General features: G+C 47.5%; 2 protein-coding genes across 2 annotated transcripts in view; both read left to right on the forward strand.

Moving 5' to 3' along the window:
- The first annotated feature begins 256 nt into the window (after window positions 1-256).
- Window positions 257-21,761, forward strand: part of DCAF12 (DDB1 and CUL4 associated factor 12) — a 46,730-nt gene continuing 25,225 nt past the window's right edge. The window contains exons 1-2 of the mRNA XM_068271936.1: window positions 257-440; window positions 19,577-19,831. Coding sequence (XP_068128037.1) covers window positions 384-440; window positions 19,577-19,831 — 312 coding nt within the window. The 5' untranslated portion in view covers window positions 257-383. The remainder of the gene's footprint in view (window positions 441-19,576; window positions 19,832-21,761) is intronic.
- On the forward strand, window positions 3,738-5,346 carry LOC137562050 (uncharacterized). The gene is made up of 2 exons (XM_068273394.1): window positions 3,738-3,775; window positions 3,855-5,346. Exons 1-2 carry the CDS (start codon window positions 3,738-3,740, stop codon window positions 5,344-5,346), a joined length of 1,530 nt encoding a protein of 509 aa, XP_068129495.1.

Genomic DNA, 21,761 nt, shown 5'->3' on the forward strand with positions numbered 1-21,761 from the left:
TGTAAGGGGTGAGGTAGGATGAAGATCATACGGAGGTGAAAAGAACAGACAGACACCTCCGGCTTTGGCCTCGACCAGCGGGAGCCGCACGTTTCCCCCACACGCACACCACGTGCCTCTCCCCGCGCTCGCTCTCGCCTCAGTGACAGGAGGCTCCGCCCACCCAGGAGGCTCGCACAGCACACCAAGTGACAGCTCGCTCCAGCCTATCCCTCTGTTGCTAAGAGATGTGGGCGTGGCGAGGAGCACGCTATGCGTGGTGACGCAGGGAGCGTCGTTCGAGGTGAGGGGTCACGGGGAGCAGCGTTTTGTGAGAGTCTCGCCGAAATTCCGTTATATGTGCCGTTATTGTCCAGCTCTCTCCATGCTGTGTGGGCGGGAGCATGACCCGGAGAGCAGCTAGCAGGAAGAGGAAGGCGGCGCCGGTGCCCGGAGATCAGGTGACGCCGCCAGAGGGTGCTGGAGGCCTGCTGGCCTGGGGAGGGGTGTACTCTATGTGATTCCAGGGAGGTTGTGTACATAAATGGGGAGGGGTGTACCCTGTGTGATGCCAGGGAGGCTGTGTACATGGGGAGGGGTGTACCCTGTGTGATGCCAGGGAGGCTGTGTACATGGGGAGGGGTGTACTCTGTGTGATTCCAGGGAGGCTGTGTACATAAATGGGGAGGGGGTGTACCTTGTGTGATGCCAGGGAGGCTGTGTACATACATGGGAAGGGTGTACCCTGTGTGATGCCAAGGAGGCTGTGTACATACATGGGAGGGGTGTACCCTGTGTGATGCCAGGGAACTATACATATATGGGAGGGGTGTACCCTGTGTGATGCCAGGGAGGCTGTGTACATACATGGGAGGGGTGTACTCTGTGTGATGCCAGGGAGGCTGTGTACATACATGGGGAGGGGGTGTACCCTGTGTGATGCCAGGGAGACTGTATACTTACATGGGAGGCGTGTACCCTGTGTGATGCCAGGGAGGCTGTGTACATACATGGGAGGAGTGTACCCTGTGTGATGCCAGGGAGGCTGTGTACATACATGGGAGGAGTGTACCCTGTGTGATGCCAGGGAGGCTGTGTACATACATGGGAGGAGTGTACCCTGTGTGATGCCAGGGAGGCTGTGTACATACATGGGAGGAGTGTACCCTGTGTGATGCCAGGGAGGCTGTGTACATACATGGGAGGAGTGTACCCTGTGTGATGCCAGGGAGGCTGTGTACATACATGGGAGGAGTGTACCCTGTGTGATGCCAGGGAGGCTGTGTACATACATGGGAGGAGTGTACCCTGTGTGATGCCAGGGAGGCTGTGTACATACATGGGAGGAGTGTACCCTGTGTGATGCCAGGGAGGCTGTGTACATACATGGGAGGAGTGTACCCTGTGTGATGCCAGGGAGGCTGTGTACATACATGGGAGGAGTGTACCCTGTGTGATGCCAGGGAGGCTGTGTACATACATGGGAGGGGTGTACCCTGTGTGATGCCAGGGAGACTGTATACATACATGGGGAGGGGTGTGTGATGCCAGGGGGGCTGTGTACATGGGGAGGGGAGTACCCTGTGTGATGCCTGGTGGGGCTGTATGCATGGGGGAGGGGTGTACCCTGTGTGATGTCTAGGGAAGGGCTTTTCAATCTTTTCACTAATTGTACCACTTTTATCACATGAAAATTTAGAAGTACCACCCTTGGGCCTGCGCAGTAAAGCGGACCCGATCAGGCTCGGCTGTTTCCACCAAAATCAAGGTGGAGAGCTGCTACGGCGTATGCGGGTATGCTGACAAGGAGATCTTTGGGCGTCCTTTTGCTGGATCCCCTCTACTGTGGAGGAAGGTGGAAGCCTCTTTAGCCCCCAAGGTCCTCGCTGTGCTGCCCTGCAGAATAGTTCAGACCTCAGATCCGCAGTAACCCGACTGTCACTGTGCACCGATTGCCTGGCTGTCTCTTTACCACTGATCTGTGGTTTGAAGTATGCCGCAGGGCAGCACGGTGGGGAGAAAACGAGGGGAGCTGATACTTTGTGGAGGCAGGATGAGATGATGACAAGTGGCAGACAAACCTGGTGTGTACCACCTGGCCAACAGCAAAGTACCACTGGTGGTACGCGTACCACAGGTTGAAAAGCCCTGGTCTAGGCGATGCTGTGTACATACATGGGGATGGGGTGTAACCTGTTTTGACACCAGGTGGGGCTGTGTATGTACATGGGGGATGGGTATGATGCCAGGTGGAGCTGTGTACAGGGGGGAGGGTGTACCCTGTGTGATGCCAGGTTGGGCTGTGTACGTGGGGAAGGGTGAACCTTGTGTGATGCCAGGTGGGACTGTGTACGTGGGGGAGGGGTGTACCGCCTGTGCTGTGATGCCTGGAGAGGCTGTATGCATGGGAAAAGGGTGTACCCTGTGTAAGAAAACAGTGGATCTGCATGTGAGAGCAGTACCCTGTGTGTGATGCCAGGGGATCTGTGCATGTGATAGCTGAGCACCTTGTGTGATGTGCCAGGATGTATTTGTATGGGCAGCGATGTCCCCATGTTTAGTGCCAGGGAGAGACAATGTATGGAGTAGGGGTGTATATTATGTGTGATGCAAGGGAAGCTATAGGATGAGGTAAATCCTGTGAAAGTAGGAAGTGTATGGGGGGGGGTGTATCCTATGTGTGATGTTGTGGGTTGTGTGTATGAGGTTTTACAGCTTGTATCTTAAATAAGAACTATAACCTCCTAAAACAAGTTCGATACTTGCCTAAGAGGAGGAAAGGCTCTGGAATGTATTGAGGCTTCCTGGTTCTCTCTGTATCCGCTGGACCCTTGTTCAATTCCCTGGTGTCTCCATGTCAGCATACTAATGGGCAAAGACCCGCCTCCTTTGCCCCAGTAGGATGTCCAAAGATGTTAAAAGACTATCCCTCCCCCATACTGCCATTCTTTTTTTCGTCCTCGCCTCCAGTAGTGGATTCCATGGATGTTGTTCTACTTGTCCCTTACCTCCGCTCTTTTTTTGCGGCACCAGCAGGTTCAGGCTCTCCTGCTGTAGTCTGCTACTTAGGTTGCTAAAGGCTCCTAAAAGTAGTAGAGCCCTAGCCATTGATTATGGCTCCCCCTGGGGCATTTATACAAACTCCTGCGGCCACGCTATGTATCTAAAGGATGCAGTGGGTCCCTGGCATGCTGTGGTTGCTGTAGCTCAGGTGTGTATATAGTCTGTGCAGCGTGTTACCTTAGGGTGCTTCTCGTCTGGCATGGCCGCCCGCTTCGGCTGTCGGTCTGATACCGGGACACACGTCGGTTGTTTGCCTCCTGTGGGCTCCTGCTGGTGTCGGAGGACGCTGATGCGGAGCTCTCCGGGTGATTGGGCGGTGTTCTCGCGCGCGCGCGCGCGAGATTTCGGCTGCCTTTGTGGGCCCGGGGCGGAAGTTGTAATTCCGCCATCTTTGTTATGGGCAAATTCCGGATCTCAGAGGAGGAGGCAGGAATTCAGCCGACTCTTCTATAAGAGAGTCAGTAGGAGCGGGCAGCGCTGCTGGAAGGTCGTTTCTCCAGTGCGCTCCGGACTAGGCTGTTGGCTCCTGCTAGCCTGCTAGGTAAATAAGGGGATATATATTAGAAGTGGGTTTTATGTAGGTTGACACTAAAAAAAAAAAAAAAAAAAATATAATAAAAGTTTTTGTTTTTTATGATGATAGGTACAGCATAGATTTTTCACTAAAGCAACCTTTTGATTTTATTCCAGCTGCCATGGGAAAGCATAAAGGGGGTGAATCAAAATCTAAAAGGTAAGGGTGGTAAGTAATTATTTTTTTGAAAAGAGCATCAAATTGGTCTGAGATTAAGGGGATTACCCTCTTTTTTCAGACGCGACAAGGAGGATCGTCAGGTGGAGCAGCAGAAAGAGGAAGCCTCCCATAGATCCTCGTTTGGGACTACGGATCAGTCAGTTGCATCTTCCCAACGACGTCAGGATCCGGAGCTTCAGCATTCTCGGCAGGATCATCCTACGGATATTAAATCGTCCAATTTAGCATCATCAAAATCCTCGTCAAGTTCCTCGGCTCTTAAGCAATTACAACAATATGATAATAGAAGATCGCAGTCGTCAACAGAAGATTCGGACCATCGAGTGATTCCTTCTACCTCCTTTGGACCAGTCATGGAAAAGAATCAATGTTGGATTTGTGGTAGACCTGCTTTACCCCACAAGAAGGTTTGCGAGTTGTGCCACCTGGACATTGCTAGGGAGGATAGGGAAGTGTCCACGCTAATAAAGCAGGTGGTAAAGGATACGGTGGCAGAGATGTCGCACAGTCAAAGCCGTCACTCTCCAGACACTCGTTCCTCCAGAAACTCATCACAAGATGATAGCTCAGATGAGGATTCGAATATAGAAATGGAATGTTTTGATTTCTCCCTCGTTCCTTCATTTATTTCAAGTGTAAGATCAGCAATAGAGTGGCAGGATGAAGCGGCATCGCCAAAAAACAAGAGAAGACGATATTACAAACATCTGACTAAAACTAAAGTTTCGTTTCCTTTGATGGAGGAGATTAAGGAAGTGATATTGGAAGAATGGGAGAAGACAGTCAAGAAACCTTCTCTCAAGAATAAATTTCAAAAAATGTATCCTTTGGAGGATCGGGATGAAGCACTTATTCAGACATGCCCTGTTGTAGACGCATCATTAATGAGAATAGTGAAGAACGTTACCCTGCCGATAGAAGATGCTGTGGCCTTTAAAGATGTATTAGATCGGCAAATAGATCAGGACCTGAAGAGATCCTACTTAGCTTCAGGGGAAACGTCTCGGGCCGCTATTGCATTAACCTCAGTAGCAAAGGCTAACAGAGTTTGGATAGACAAGGTTCAAAGAGATATAGCAAGGGGTGCATCGATGGATGAAGTTACGTTTGGCTTAAATGAGTTAAGATTATCGGCAGACTTCTTGGGTGAGGCCAGTGTGGACATAGTCCGCTCTGCCAGTCGTTCAATGTTATATGCCGTCATGGCGAAAAGAAATTTATGGCTGAAACCCTGGTCAGCAGATCCTACATCGAAACAGGCCTGGTCGAAAATACCTTTTGATGGAAAGAATTTATTCGGGCCCAAGATGGATGCGGCCATCTCAAGAGTTACAGGGGGCAAATCGGGTCTGTTGCCCCAGGACAGAAGATTCAGTAGACAAAAATTCTCTCAATACAGAAAGCAGTTAGCAAGCAAGTTTACCGAGTCAAAGTCTTATCGCCCTGGAAGGGAGTACCGTAAAAACTGGCAACGCCCCCAAAATACCTTTCAAAGGTCTACAAAAGCCAGAACATCTTCAGCCACAAGTAATGCAGTTAAGCCTTTTTGATGGGACGCCCGTCCTAGATTTTCCGGTTGGTGCCAGGCTTTTGAATTTCGGGAAAATCTGGACGGGGACTTGTCAGGACCCATGGGTCTTAAGTACAGTGCTAGAAGGTCACAAGTGGTCCTTCAAAAGAAGTCCGCCTCTAAATCGATTTATCTCGACAAGGATACCAAACAATCGAGAAAAGTTGTTAATTCTAATAGACTATGTGACAGAGCTAATGCGGCAGAAAGCAGTCGTGCAGGTGCCAACTTCCGAAAGAGGTACAGGATACTATTCCCCTCTATTTTTAATAAAGAAAAAGACTGGGAAGCTGAGGCCGGTATTAGATTTAAAAAGCCTAAACAGATTCATCTTCACCCCGAGATTCAAAATGGAGAGTCTTCAAACTATACTCCTATCAATTCAACCGGGCGACTGGATGTGTTCAGTGGACCTGAGGGACGCGTATTTCCATGTACCCATACATCACAATTTTCACAAATTTCTTCGATTTGCAGTAGGAGAGTTGCACCTTCAGTTTGTTTGCCTGCCGTTCGGCCTATCGACGTCTCCGAGAACTTTTTCCAAGGTTCTGTTATCGGTAATTGCTGTTGTAAGGGTACAGGGAATACGCGTCCTTCATTATTTAGACGATATTCTCCTGTTGGCCTCTTCGAAGGAAGCCTTACTTCGAGACAGGTCTGTGCTGATAGATACTCTGCAGGCTTTCGGTTGGGTGATAAATTTTCCCAAGAGTCAGCTTCAACCAACTCGTCGGATGATATTTCTGGGGGCTCAATTGGACACAGTCAAAGGGACAGTATCACTTCCAGCAGACAAACTTTACAAAATTCAACGAGCTGTTCTAAATCTGGAACTAGCAGCTTGGATTCCAGCCAGGAAATGTATGCAGATCCTAGGGCTCATGTCTTCAGTGATACCGATGGTGAAGTGGGCTCATTGGCATCTCCGTCCTCTTCAGTGGTCATTTCTAAGACAGTGGAACAAAGAATCGTTAACACAGCACATCCTACTTTCCTCGAAAGTCAGGTCTTCCCTTTCATGGTGGAGGAACATGGCAAACCTCAAAAATTGTCGTCCACTCTTTCCACAGAATTGGAATATTCTGACAACGGATGCCAGTTCTTTAGGTTGGGGGGCAGTATTTCAAGACCAAGTTGCTCAAGGCTGTTGGGAGTTTCCAACACAAGGGATAGTTTCAAACGTCCTAGAGCTAAGAGCTGTCCTCCAAGCCTTGATACATTTTCTTCCAGTCTTACAGAATACATCAGTGATGGTGAGGATCGACAATGTCTCAGCAGTATCCTATATAAAGAATCAAGGGGGAACGCACAGCAGGACATTGATGAAGGAAACTGGCCCGATAATGCAGATGGCGCAGGAGAGTCTGGGGGATCTCTCGGCTCTTTATATTCCGGGAATATTAAATACGACAGCAGATTATCTGTCAAGGAATCTACTCAACAACAACGAGTGGTCGCTACATCCATTGGTGTTTCAAACAATTTCCGAAACATGGGGTTGTCCGGAGATCGATCTCTTTGCCTCTCATTCCAACCACAAAGTGAAGAAATATTTCTCGAGGTACAGAGACCCCAATGCTCTAGCGACAGATGCTCTCTCCCAGTCTTGGAGCTTCAATCTCGCATATGCTTTTCCACCGATCCCGTTAATCTTCAGATTTCTCAGGAAATTAATGACTCAGAAAATGACGGTACTGGCAGTGTTGCCATATTGGCCCAGGAGACCGTGGTTTCCCCTACTACTTCAGTTGAGCACTCAACATCCTCTAGCTCTTCCAGATTTGCCGGATCTACTCTCACAGGGAACGATGTGCCATCAAAATCCTCAAAGACTCCGATTGATGGCATGGAATTTGAGAGGCTTAGGTTGTTAGACATAGGTTGTTCTGCAGAGGTGGCGGAAACCTTAGCTAAAGCAAGAAAGCCAACCACAACACTCTCCTACAACAGAGTTTGGAAGACCTTTTCAGACTTTGCTGCTAAGTCAGGATTTCCTACATCAGAGTTTACAGTAGTTAATTTGTTATCTTTTCTTCAGGAAGGTCTTCATATGGGCTTAGCCTATTCCACACTGAAGAGGCAGGTCTCGGCCATTTCATCAATATCTGGAATATCCTGGTCCTCCAATACTCTGGTAAAGCAATTCTTTAAAGCAACAATTAAACTCCGGCCTCCGTTAAAACCAAAGTTCCCTAAATGGGAACTTCCGTTAGTCCTGGACTACATTGAGAAAGCCCTATCTAAACAAACGGAGTTAAGCCTTTATGATCGAACTTTGATCACAGTATTTCTGGTGGCAATCACATCTGGTAGAAGGGTGTCAGAGTTGCAGGCTTTGGGGCATTCAGAGCCTTACTTGATCTTTTATGAGGATAGACTAGTACTCCATCCCGTCCAAGCTTTTTTGCCAAAAGTAACGTCAGTTTTTCATCTTAATCAGGAATGGACACTACCAAGTTTCAGATTACAGGATGATGTCTCAAAACTGCATCCATTGGACATTCCTTCTACAGTCAAGGCTTATTTAGAAGCAACTAACTCGATTCGAGACTCAGATAGATTGTTTGTAATTCCTAACGGTTATAGGAAAGGAAAACCCGCTACTACAAGAACCATAGCGAGGTGGATTGTCACTCTAATCCAAAAGGCTTACAAAACCAATGGTCTTGAGCCTCCGCAGGAAATATTGGCCCATTCAACGAGAAGTCTGTCTTCCTCGTGGGCAACGTTAGGTAAGGTCGAGTTGACCACAGTATGCAGAGCAGCTAACTGGGCCTCTGGGCACACCTTTTTGAAACATTATAGTGTAGACCCTGCACTATTGTCTACTGTGGAATTTGGAAAGAAAGTTATTTCCTCCACTGTCAGCTCTGCAATATGATTTATATAATGTTGACATTCTGTTAATTAAATTTTGTTGTTGTTATTGCATCTCCCACCCTTGTTATTGTCTAGTTATTGGCCCATTAGTATGCTGACATGGAGACACCAGGGAATTAGGAAAATTGAATACTCACCTTACAGGTAATTTTCCTTTCCTGGTGCTCTCCATGTCAGCATACGTTCCCACCCTATACTGTCGGCTCGTACTTGTTAACTAGAATGGCAGTATGGGGGAGGGATAGTCTTTTAACATCTTTGGACATCCTACTGGGGCAAAGGAGGCGGGTCTTTGCCCATTAGTATGCTGACATGGAGAGCACCAGGAAAGGAAAATTACCTGTAAGGTGAGTATTCAATTTTCCTAAATCTGCCACCTGCTGGGTCTTTGGGTGCTTCCGAAGACGAGCGGCTCTGAACTGCGCACGTCCATGATCGGGCATCCGCCGCTTGTATTTGGAAGAACTCTGAGATCCGAGTACATCCGTGGCGTTCTGATGAGACTCAAATGCCTCTTCGACATTGAAGGGAACGTCAGAGCAGAATAAAAACAAAAAATCTGCTTTCCCCGTGCTTCCTCCAGCCCCTGGCAGCTGATATGTTCCCTGCTGCATCTCCGCTCCCAGCCGATGGCCCGGGGTCCCCTCCATTGCAGATATCCACCTCCCCAGGTCAGCATGTTCTGCACCTTTGCGCACACAGCCGCGTCGCTCGTTACCAATTACATGGTCTGGATCATTATACGCGGTACTTTTGGACCTGTGCACAATGATCTAAGCAGCAGTTGCACATGCGCAGTAGATGCCGGTTTGCATCTGCAACAGAGGGGAACCTTGACCACCAGCTGCAGCGAGGGACATATGCTGCCAGAGGCTGAAGGAAGTGGATTTTTTTTTTTAATTGTTTAATCCGCCTCGCATCTGTCCTTTAGGCTGGTTTCACAGTGGGACGTTACAGGCGCACGTTAGAGCAGCCTGTAACGCAGCCCACCGCACAGTAATGAAAAATCAATGGGGCTGTTCAGTGCGGACGTTGCGTTACATTGTAACGCTGCGTCACAAGACAACGTACTGCATGCAGTACTTTGGACGCGGCTGAGCCGCGTTAGACTGCTTGCACATGCTCAGTAATGTTGGGGAGGAGCGGAGAGCGGCCAGGCACATGGCTAATTAATATGCACTGCACGTTATGACGTGCAGTGTTTACTTCCTGGAGCAGCCGCTCTGTGCGGCGATTGGCCAGCGGGACCACGTGATGCCGCATGCGCACAAGAGTGCGCATCACGGCATCACTGACGCCAGAGTGAGCTGCACTACGCGGCTCACTCTGACGTCCAGATCTAGCACCACCAGGCGTTCCGTTAGGGGGACGTTATGCGACCTTAACGCCCCCTCTAACGCAACGTCCTGGTGTGAAATTAGCCTTAAAGTCGGAGGTTGGAACAAGGATCCTGACAGTGGAACAAGGGGATGCAAAGAGGAACATCAAGGCTCTAAGGCAGCCTTTCTCAACCTTTTTACCCTGGAGGAACCCTGCAAATAACTTTGGGATCTCAAGGAACCCCTGCAAACAATTTTTGATTTCGAGGAACCCCTGCATTTATTCTGCAGGAGGCATGGTGTTTAGCAAGTATGTGTGGCTATTTATTTCACTCCCCCCTATTACACTGCCACTCATTATACTGTCTCCTGACCCCCCAATTTACTGCTTCTTGTTAAGTACCGCCTATTATAATGTGCTCTATTATACTGCCACCACGATGGGGGGAAATGCCAAGGAACCCATGTAGAGTACTCAAGGAACCCTGAGGGTCCAGGGAACTCTGTTTAAGAAAGCCTGCTCTAAGGGCCCTTTCACACGAGCAGTTGATAGGCAGTGAAAAGCCTGTCGAACTCTCTTAAAGCAGTAGGATCAGCCATACTATGCCAGGGAAAAAAAACACATAAGTAGATAAATACTTGCTCTACTTACATGACACATGTATTGTACTGTCCACGTTTTGATTTCAGTGAATGTTATATAGTAAATGACGAGAATTCTTTTCCTGGTGGGGGCCATGCCTTTTGCCCACAATTAAGGCTAACTCATGATGTCATTTCTGCCCTTTACTTTTTTTCTTTTCTCCTCCAATCGCTGAGTCACCTCCGCCTTGCTTGTAAACACAAGTGAGCAGAGGATCATGTTTCAGATAAGCAGCAGGCAGGGAAATAAAGGGAAGAGGAGGAATATATTATAGATAAAAAGAACCCCCAGCATTCAACTCTTTGGCACCGACTACTAAAGAGCCAGTGCTCCTAAGGTATATGATAACTCCAAATCATAACAGCAGAAAAAGTTTTGAATGCAGGATTAGCATCTTTATCACTTAATACACTCAGACCAGTTGCTGTTGAAATTTGATTTTTATGGTGACACGCCCGCTTTAACTGCTGCCTGGTAACTGCTTACTGCTGCTTGGTAACTGCTCAGAGCACACAGTTCAAATGTCCATGTGAAAGGGCCCTTAGGCCAGTTACACATTAAGGCCTGGTGCACACCAAAAACCGCTAGCAGATCCGCAAAATGCTAGCAGATTTTTAAACGCTTTTTTTAATTTTCCTATGGCGTTTTGCTGATTGCTGCAGCGGATTTCAGTATAGTACATTTCATATATTGTTACAGTAAAGCTGTTACTGAACAGCTTCTGAAACAAAAACGCCTGCAAAACCGCTCTGAACTGCCGTTTTTCAGAGCGGTTTGCGTTTTTCCTATACTTAACATTGAGGCAGAAATGCATCCACAATCCAAAAAATGCCTCACCCCGGGAGGATTCGTTTCTGCAAAACGCCTCCTGCTCTGGTGTGCACCACCCCATTGAGATACATTGACCAAGCGGATCCGCACCCGCAAGCGGATCTGAAAACGCCCAAAAAGCCGCTCGGTGTGCACCAGCCCTAAAAGTGTGCAGGAGAACGGCTCCTGCACGCGTTGCGGGGTGTCGTCGGGAATCCGCGGTGTGACGCTGAGTAGCGGCGGTAGTAGTTAATTAAACCGAAGGGGAAACGCCGATTCCAGACGATGAAATCCACCGGGATGCGTGGTACCGCAACGCATTGAACCGCAGCGTCGGGTAGGGCTGCACGATTTCTCGGTTTTAAACCGAAACCGCGGTTCCTGTGAAGACGATCTGGGGATCGTCTGTATCCGGCGTTTTTCGGTTCTAAATGAGCGGGAGAGTGGGCGTCCAGTGCAGAGCGGCACACAGTTCTAGGTAGGTACGCCGTACGGGACTCGAGGGGCGGATCCAGTGGAAGAAGCAGTGCATATTTATGATGCTAATGAGCCGGGCAGCGGAGGGAGGAGAGTCCAGTCCGGAGCGGCGCTTTACCAATCGCTGGATAGCAATGGAATGACGTAGGCGGAGCTGTACGCTCTAGTACAGCTCCGCCTACCGCTGCCGTCATACCATCGCTATTCAGCGATTGATGAAGCTGTGTGTGAAGCGCCGCTCCGGACTGGACTCTCCTTCCTCCACTGCCCGGCTCATTAGCATCATAAATATGCACTGCTTCTTCCACTGGATCCGCCCCTCGAGTACCGTACGGCGTACCTACCTATACTGGGCACTACCTATTCATACTGGGCACTATACTAGCTATACTGGGGAACTATACTGGGGCACTATACTAGCTATACTGGGGCACTATACTAACTATACTGGGGCACTATACTAACTATACTGGGGCACTATACTAACTATACTGGGGCACTATACTGGGGCACTATACTGGGCACTATACTAACTATACTGGGGCACTATACTGGGACACTATGCTAGCTATACTGGGACACTATGCTAGCTATACTGGGACACTATGCTAGCTATACTGGGACACTATGCTAGCTATACTGGGACACTATGCTAGCTATACTGGGACACTATGCTAGCTATACTGGGACACTATGCTAGCTATACTGGGACACTATGCTAGCTATACTGGGACACTATGCTAGCTATACTGGGACACTATGCTAGCTATACTGGGACACTATGCTAGCTATACTGGGACACTATGCTAGCTATACTGGGACACTATGCTAGCTATACTGGGACACCATGCTAGCTATACTGGGACACCATGCTAGCTATACTGGGACACCATGCTAGCTATACTGGGACACCATGCTAGCTATACTGGGACACCATGCTAGCTATACTGGGACAACTAAACTCCCTATACTGGGGCAACTATGCTAGCTATGCCGCCACACCCAAGCCCCCCCCCCCCTCCCCCCAAAACCCACTGTGCACGGCACTGTACACTACACTAGGATCGCAACGTCGAGAAAGGGCCCTTAGGGATTCAAAAGCCTTCTCTCCTATTAGCTGAATATCTAATATTTTTTATTTATTTTTGGTGGTTACAGTTTGTCCTTTTTAATTCAGGTAGTCTGTATGCGGTACCCTTGTGTGGGTGATGACAGGTAGTTTGCTGTGAGGTGTATGCAGTGAAAGTTTCAGAATAAGATTGACCTCAATACCCACAGTGAGGGGTTGGGATATTATGACATGTAAGCCAGAGGTCAGTTTATATATTTAGCTGCTCCCGTGTGCAGTAGCATTTTCCCACAGCTTGTACTCTGCATACAAGTTAGGTTGAGTGCACTACCAACAATCCAGGGGAAACACAATGGTGTTCAGAATTGGCTAAAGAGTGACCTCTAGTTGTGTGTCTCTATTATTTAATTACATGATTATATGCCACACAACCCATTGTTTATAGCCATTTGATTGTATTTTTATCTGTTTGAATGGGACTGGTGATATCCAGATCTTTTGTATCTTCTACGTTTGTTGCATAATTGTGAGAGGAAAAGTAAAGACACACACACACACACACACACACACACACACACACACACACACACACACACACACACACACACACACACACACACACACACACACACACACACACACACACACACACACACACACACACACACACACACACACACACACACACACACACACACACACACACACACACACACACACACACACACACACACACACACACACACACACTTAAAGGGATACTTAAGTCAAAAATAAAAAATGATTTTTACTCACCTGGGGCATCCCTCAGCCCCCTGAAGCTGTATGGTGCTGGTGTATATGTTATATGCTATAGCAGCATAGAGGGTGATATAGCGGCTGGGAACGTGGAGAATCACTGGCCATACGATCCCTCGCTGATCAGATTCGATCAGAGAGTGATCTATCTGTTGGTCGGATCTGATGGCAAATCGACCAGTGTATGGGCTACCTTTACTCACTCATCCGAGACAATTTCTCCAGGCTATCTCGGCTAAGAATCCAGTGTGTGTACTGCCATTATGTCAGCTTTCTGTACAGCTCTTGTTTCCTAAAATGTTGCCCTCGGTAGAAACACATTGGGCAGAAAATCTAGCGTTGAGGAAAACTCTCATCATGCAAGTTAATGCGCCGCATGACAAAACGCATATGTTTGTGTTTTTAAAAACGCTGGTCTTGCTGCATATTTTTCCAAAACTCATCTAAAACGCATATAATGAATGTCAATGGTGATGCAGAGGTATTGCGTTTTTAGTATGTGTTTGTTTTTTTTGTTTTTTGTGCGCTTTTGTATGTATTTAAAAAAAAAAATGATGTACTTCCAATTCCTGTTGACATTTATACTGCAATCACATTAAATCACATTAAAATGCATGCAAGACACAAGAAAAGCGCATGTGCGGTAAAAACCACAAATGCATATGCTGCAAAATGCTACCTTTCCTGCACTGTCTAAAAATTGATCAATGATGATGTTGGGTTCCTTGGGTGGGCTGCGGGAGTACACCTCTGTGTGTGTGATATCAGGGTGCCTCTGGGGAAGGGGTGTACCTGTACATGTGGGGGGGGGGGGGGGATAAATCTGTGTATAGGGTATTGGTAGTTTCAACCATCAAACATTTGCTATCCAAATCATTCTCTAGCCAGGTATGCCTGTATTTAGCTCATGGTTAAAGAGAACCCGAGGCTATTCATGGGGGGGTTGGATCGGGTTGCAGATGAGACACAGAGGCCCCCCCTATCTCGAGGGTAAACATGTGGGCGAGGGCTTCCCTGTTCAAAACGCCCGCCAGGGGCGTTCCTACAGAGTTTCCAGAGCTGCCATTGGCCAGCTCTCGTCCCCTGCTGCTCCCCCTCCTCCCTGCACGCTGGATGAGAGAATCAATCTCTCCTTGCAGCATCGTGACCCAGAGGTCGTGAAAGTAGGGCAGTGGGAGCCACGAGAGTGGGGATTTTGGCGGCTACCTGATCTGCTCAGCCCCCCGGATCATGTAGCCAAGTTTTTATTTTTTTAATTTCATGAGCCCACCTTGGGCTCTCTTTTTAACCTCGCTGGCAGTAAGCTCGTTCTGAGCACAATGGGCTCTATTCACAATAACGTGCGGTAAATCTTTTTGGGTTGCACACTTACAGACTTTGAGTGTTTACTAAAAATTTACAGAGCGTGATTAATGTTTGATAAAAGTGCGGTTAAACAGTCGGTAATCATTCAGTAATGTTGCAGTAAATGTGTTAAAGTAGATCTGAGATGAAAAACTAACTATAACAAGTAACTTGTCTATATACGTTATCTAAAGTTTAGATAATTTACACAGCAAATCTAGCTGCAAACAGCTTCAATAGAATATGAGTATTTCTTCCTGTGATACGACAGCAGCCATGTTGTTTGTGCACATTACACACAGGCAAGCTTATCTGCATCTTCAGCACTCAACCTGTGAAAAAAACCTAATCCCCTCCCCCCCCCCCCCCCCCCCTTCCCTCTTCCCCTCTGCCTCTGAAATCTCTGGCTAGGAATACCTCCCCCCTCCTCCTGCCCAGACTAAGCTCCCATGAGCCCTTGCTACTGCCAAGGCTCTCTGAAAAGCTGTGGGCGTGGCTGGTTTAGTTTATAAGGAATTAGAGTATTGAAACAAAAACAAAAAAGTATTTGGCTTGAGGAAAGCCCTATAAACAATAGGAAAGGAACACAATTATGCATCTCTGATCCACTTTAAGCACATACACCTACAACAAGCAAGCAGCCAGTGGAGTCACACCAAAGTCACCGCATCTGATCTGCAGCTCAAGTCAGGCAACTGGCATTGCTTGATAGAGAAAGAAGATGGCAGCCTCCATATTCATCTCACTTCAGTTTCCCTTTAAAACGCACATATAATGCGCATCGAATTGCACATGGTGTGAACAGGTCCCAAGGTGGCATCTAAGCAGCCTTACTACCCCCTCATTACTGCCCTTCCTAATGGTGAGGGAGCTGCGCTGTCCACTACACTTTTTGGTGCATTCCCCTTCTGTGTGTGATTGGATCGCTGTATACAATTCCACTTCTTCCAGTGCGAAGATGGGGCAGGGATTGCTTGAAGGTTTGGCAGTGGACAAGACACCTGTCAGATGAGTGGAGTGATGGGCAGCAGAGATGTAGAGCCAGATGGCTTCAGCGCAAAAACTGAGGAAGAGGATGGAAGAAAAGTCAATTTGGGCAGCTGAGCAAACATTTTTTAATACAAACCTTCTACCCCATTCCCCTTTTTTCCTCTTCGGCCTGTGTACATGATGCAGAACCGCATGTCGGACCAGTTTGACTGTGTTTACGTTGTGTGTAGGACTTGATTAAAAAGCATCTTGGGACATTTTTGTTGAAGTGTACCTGACATGACGTGATGTGGTGCAAAAAAGCATATGGGTAGATAAAAGTACAAAGCCTACTTCCAACCTGCCCATGTTCACTTTCTACTTATTGCAAGAGTTAAAGAGGAACTCCAGTGAAAATAATGTAATAAAAAAAGTGCTTCATTTTACAATAATTATGTATAAATGATTTAGTCAGTGTTTGCTCACTGTAAAATCTTTCCTCTCCCTGATTTACTTTCTGACATTTATCACATGGTGACATTTTTACTGTTGGCAGGTGATGTCACTGCTGCATGCTGTTTTGGCAGTTGGAAACAGCTGTAAAAAGCTATTTCCCACAAGGCAACAAGGTTCACAGACAGGAAACTGCCAGGAGTGCCATGGTCCTCAGAGCTTCTTGTGGGAGGGGTTTCACCACAATATCAGTCATACAGCGCCCCCTGATGGTCTGTTTGTGAAAAGGAATAGATTTCTCATGTAAAAGGTGGTATCAGCTACTGATTGGGATTAAGTTAAATTCTTGGTCGGATTTTCTCTTTAATAGACCAATGCTTTGTGTATGCGGGTGAGGCAGTGGAATGCAGCCCTGATGCTAAGTTCTCAGAGGGATGTTAAAGGGAACCTAAACTGAGAGGGATATGGATGTTTCCTTTAACCACCCCGGCGTTCTATTAAGATCGCCAGGGCGGCTGCGGGAGGTGTTTTCTTTTATAAAAAAAAAAAACTATTTCATACAGCCAACTGAAAGTTGGCTGTATGAAAGCCCACTAGAGGGCGCTCCTGCCGCATACTTCTGATCGCCTCCGGCGATCAGAAGTAACAAGAAGGGCCGCGATGAGCGGCTCTCCTTGTTTTGCTTTTCTCATCGCCATGGCGACGAACGGAGTGACGTTATGGACGTCAGCCGACGTCCTGACGTCAGCCGCCTCCGATCCAGCCCTTAGCGCTGGCCGGAACTGATTGGTCCGGCTGCGCAGGGCTGGGGGGACCCTCTTTCGCCGCTGCTCGCGGCGGATCGCCGCAGAGCGGCAGCGATCATGTAGCACACGCGGCTGGCAAAGTGCCGGCTGCGTGTGCTGCTTTTTATTTGGCGCAAATCGGCCCAGCAGGGCCTGAGCGGCACCCTCCGGCGGTAATGGACGAGCTGAGCTGGTCCATACTGCTAAGGAGGTTAAAACAATACCAGTTGCCTGGCTGTCCTGCTGATCTTTTTGGCAGTAGTGGCTGAATCAGACCTAAAACAAGCATGCAGCTAATCCAGTCAGAGTACATGATCTACATGCTTGTTCAGGGGCTGTGGCTGAAAGTATTAGAGGCAGAGGATCAGCGGGAGAGTCAGGCAACTGGTATTTTAAAAGGAAAAATCCATATCCTTCTCAGTTTAGGTTTCCTTTAAAGAGGCATTGCAATGCTGAATGATGCAATGCAATATTAAAGAGTGAAAATAATGTAATAAAAAGTGCTTCATTTTACAATAATTATGTATAAATTATTTAGTCAGTGTTTGCCCATTGTAAAATCTTTTAAATCCCTGATATACATTTTGACATTTATTACATGGTGACATTTTTACTGTTGGCAGGTGATGTAGCTGCTGCATGCTTTTTCGGCAGTTGGAAACAGCTGTAAACTGCTATTTCCCAAAATGCAGCAAGGTTCCCAGACAGGAAACTGCCAGGAGTACCACGGTCCTCAGAGTTGCTTGTGGGAGGGGTTTCACCACAACATTAGCCATACAGAGCCCCCTGATTATCCTTTTGTGAAAAGGAATAGATTTCTCATGGGAAAGGGGGTATCAGCTACTGATTGGGACCCCCCCTTCCCCCCCGGTACTGCATGCTGTTTTTCTGCATTTTGTTTTTTGCTTTGATAGCATCCAGGGAAAATTGGAATCGCAGATCAGATTTGCAGTGTGGAGGGGGCCTAACTGGTACAGGAGAAAGCATACTTTTCCTTGTCTGTATGCAACGTAATGTGCGGTACGACTTTGTTCTGATGTGTTCCTGTTACATTGGCCAAATTACTACTTGCCCCACAGTCCACTGCAGCCTGGACGGGGAATAGTGATTAATACCGCTGGGACTTTTGCAGTAGCAGGGTGAGCTGTTTTCCGGCTTCATCCTGTACCCAAATTTCCCGGCGCCTTAAAGGGATACTTAAGCCAATGGTAAAAAAAAAATCAGTTTTGCTCACCTGGGGTTTCTACCAGCCCTCTGCAGCCATCCCGTGCCCTCACAGTCACTCAGAGAGCCTCCTGTCTCCCGCCACCAGCTAGTTTTTTTTTCGCCGACAGTCCTAGTCACGCGTAGCCTTTGTTGCGTTCCCATCTGCAATAGTGTCCTGCGCAAAGAATGAGATGCGTGGCCAGGTCTGCGCAGGTGCAGTAAGCCTGTCGGCGAAAACAAAACTAGCTGGCGGCGGTGGACAGGAGGATCCGTGAGTGGCTGTTAGGGCACAGGACGGCTGCAGGGGGCTGGTAGAAGCCCCAGGTGAGTAAAACTGTGTTGTTGTTTTTTTTTTTTTTTTTTTTTTTTTTAATCGGCTTAAAGAGAACCTGTACTGAGTAAAAATATTTAAAATAAACATATGAGGTAACTTCAAATGAACATTACATAGTTACCTTGCCATCAGTTCCTCTCAGAAGCTCACCATTTTCTAATGACAATAATCCCTTCCAGTTCTGACAATATTTTGTCAGATCTGAAATATATCAGTTGCTGTCAGTAAAATATCAGTTGCTGTCAGTTATAGCTGAGAGGAAAACTGATGTACCAGGTAATGTCCATGTTTCCCTATGGCTCAAGTGGGCGATGTTACAGTTTAACTGTGTGCTGACCAGAAAGCTGTTATGGGTAATGGCCATTTTCAAAATGGAGGACGGAAAATTCCCCCGATCACAGTGAACAAACAGGACGCGGGACAGGAGAAAGACACTGAGGAGTAGATTACATGGAAGGTAAGTATGACTTGTGTATGCTTATTTTGACTTTTTTAATTTTCAGTTCAGGTTTTCTTTAAGCATCCCTTTAATTGCATGTACACGCCGTAGGAAGCCTCATCAGCATCCAGAAGCTTTCGTGTTTTTTGAACCTGAGCTTTGGCTCGGATTCTCTTTAAAGCGGAATATAACCCTGCATTTCAACTTTGCTCTAAAACATTATTTACAGTATATTATATGCAACCAGCATTTTTTTTTTTACTAGACCAGCATTGGAAGGGTTACACAGGGCTTTAAAGTCCCTTGAGATTTCTGTAGACGCATCCGAACCTGCAATTAGATACATTTTGTTTACATACATGTATCTAATTCTTGAATGTGACTCATCTCTCTCACTGAAAAGGAGCTTGGAGGACTGCCAAAGAGTGTGTAACTGTTTATCAATAAATACATCTAACTAAATACAATGTAACAATCTGACTTCTGCAGTTCTCTCCACGGAACTTGAAACGTCTGTGTTTAACCCTTCCAATGCTGGTCTAGTAAAAAAAAAATGCTGGTTGCATATAATATGCTGTAAATAATGTTTTAGAGCAAAGTTGAAATGCAGGGTTATATTCCGCTTTAAGGCTTTTCTTGCACCTGGTTTGACGTTGTGTTTTCTGCTTCTGTCCTGCTCAGGCTGAGTGGGATCATGGCGCTCAGAAGCGGAGGAGGCTGCCCCCGGAGAAGAAGTCTATGGTGTACTACCTGAAGGCACGAGAGCTGAAAACCCACAATGAGCGCAACTACCAACGCCTGTTGCGAGCCTACGCTGCTCAAACCCTGCCTAAAGTTCTGAAAGAAAGAGAATTTAACCTCGGCAGTTTCAACAAAGTCTTTGCGTCACAATGGCTGAATCATCGGCAGGTTGTGTGTGGAACAAAATGCAATACGGTAAGCTTATTCTTTGTGTTTTCGCCAGCAGGGTCAACTGGGGGGGGGGGTCCATTTAATAATTAGAGTATGTGGCTAATATGGTTTGGTTGCATGGTATGAAGCTTTACCACCAGATTTACAGTTCAATGATTCCAGTGAGAAAGTAGACGAGGCACCAATATCACTTTTAATCAGATTTATTCAGAATACCAGCACCGATAAGACATACCAGTATGGGTTAAGGTGAGATACCGGCCCGACAGCTGTTTCATGGGTAATACCTCTTCCTCAGGGACCAGAAATGCCATAAACGACGCATATTTAAAAATGTAATTTTGTGGGAGTCATAAAATGTTTCAAACTGGGACAGTGCGCAGGTGCAGCAGAGGACTCCCACCCCTGTTGCCATGGTGATGTATATACAGTTGATCCTCCGGGAGTAGAAGTGTCACACATGCCAGACTGGAGAAATACCGACTAACTCCTTGTGCAATTAGCTAGCTGACTTGGGAATTGATGTATTGATTAATGTATCTTAGTGAATCAACCCCTACGGATTTGTCTGTGAGCCAGATGTAGCCATCAAAAGAGCCAAATGTGGCTCCCGAGCCGTAGGTTCCCTCCCCCTGCTATAGAGCATTTCTTCTCTTTTTTTCTTGGTCCCCTGGTTCCAGTGCTGTCACCCTCTTTCCAGGTATGCATCTAACTGGGTCACCTGCAGGAACCCTTGATTGACCTTGGAATCACTCGTGCCCCCGAGGGCTTCCGAACACGGGTGGTTCCATACTACACATCCGCAAATGTGTGCACAAGCACATACACAGCCAGCCACATGTTTGGAAGCGCTTGGAGACAGGAGTGCATTTGAGGGCTCCCTGAGGTGGCAATTTAGATCTGGGGGCAACTCTGGAATGATTCTGCTGAGAGAGGACCGGAAAGGCTTATAGGATCCAACGCCTTCCCTTTCTATAGGTAAGTATCTGACTCCGCCTTTTTTTTTTTTTTTTTTGTCGATACAGATTTGCTTAAAGAGACTCTGAAGCGAGAATAAATCGACCTTGGTCGTAGACTTGGTCGTAAATCTTCCCTTCCTGGAGGCAGGGCTAACGGCTGCAGCCCTGCCTCTAGTCGCGTCTATCAGGCGCGCATCGCCGCCTCTCCCCCGCCCCTCTCAGTGAAGGAAGACTGAGAGGGGCGGGGGAGAGGCGGAGATACGCGTCTGACGGACGCGCGTGGGGCAGGGCTGCGGCGGTTAGCCCTGCCCCAATGCGGAAGCGCTCCCCCGCTGTACAGAGGGGAATTGGGGGTGAAGGGACCCCCGTTAAGCCGCGGGATAGCGGCGCTTTAGCAGGGGCACACATGCCCCTGCAATCTATGAGGTCTGAAGCGAGATTTATTCTCGCCTCAGACTCTCTTTAAAGGGAACCTAAACTGAGAAGGATATGGATTTTTCCTTTTTAAAATGATACCAGTTGCCTGACTCTCCTGCTGATCCTGTGCCTCTAATACTTTTTGCCACAGCCCCTGAACAAGCATGCGGATCAGGTGCTCTGACTGAAGTCAGACTGGATTAGCTTCATGCCTGTTTCAGGTGTGTGATTCAGCCACTACTGCAGCCAAAGAGATTAGCAGGACTATTGTTTTTAAAAGGAAACATCCATATCCCTCTCAGTTTAGATTCCCTTTAAAGTGTACCTAAGATGAATTAATGTAAAACATTTACACTTAACTGAGGCTTCCTCCAGCCCCCTTCAGGCTGTGGGGTCCATCGACTGTCTCTCCAGGCGACTCCTGTTTTCCGCTAGCCTTCCGGTTCTTCTGTCAGATGCGCATGCTTGGCCAGGCCTCTCGCGCTCCCATCGCCAAGAGAGTTCTGCAGTGCATGCACAGAACATTGCAGCCGCACATGCGTGATAGACCTCGTCTGGCAGAAGTACTGGGACAGCTA

Source organism: Hyperolius riggenbachi, chromosome 1, assembly GCF_040937935.1.
Source record: "Hyperolius riggenbachi isolate aHypRig1 chromosome 1, aHypRig1.pri, whole genome shotgun sequence".
Taxonomy (NCBI): Eukaryota; Metazoa; Chordata; class Amphibia; order Anura; family Hyperoliidae; genus Hyperolius; species Hyperolius riggenbachi.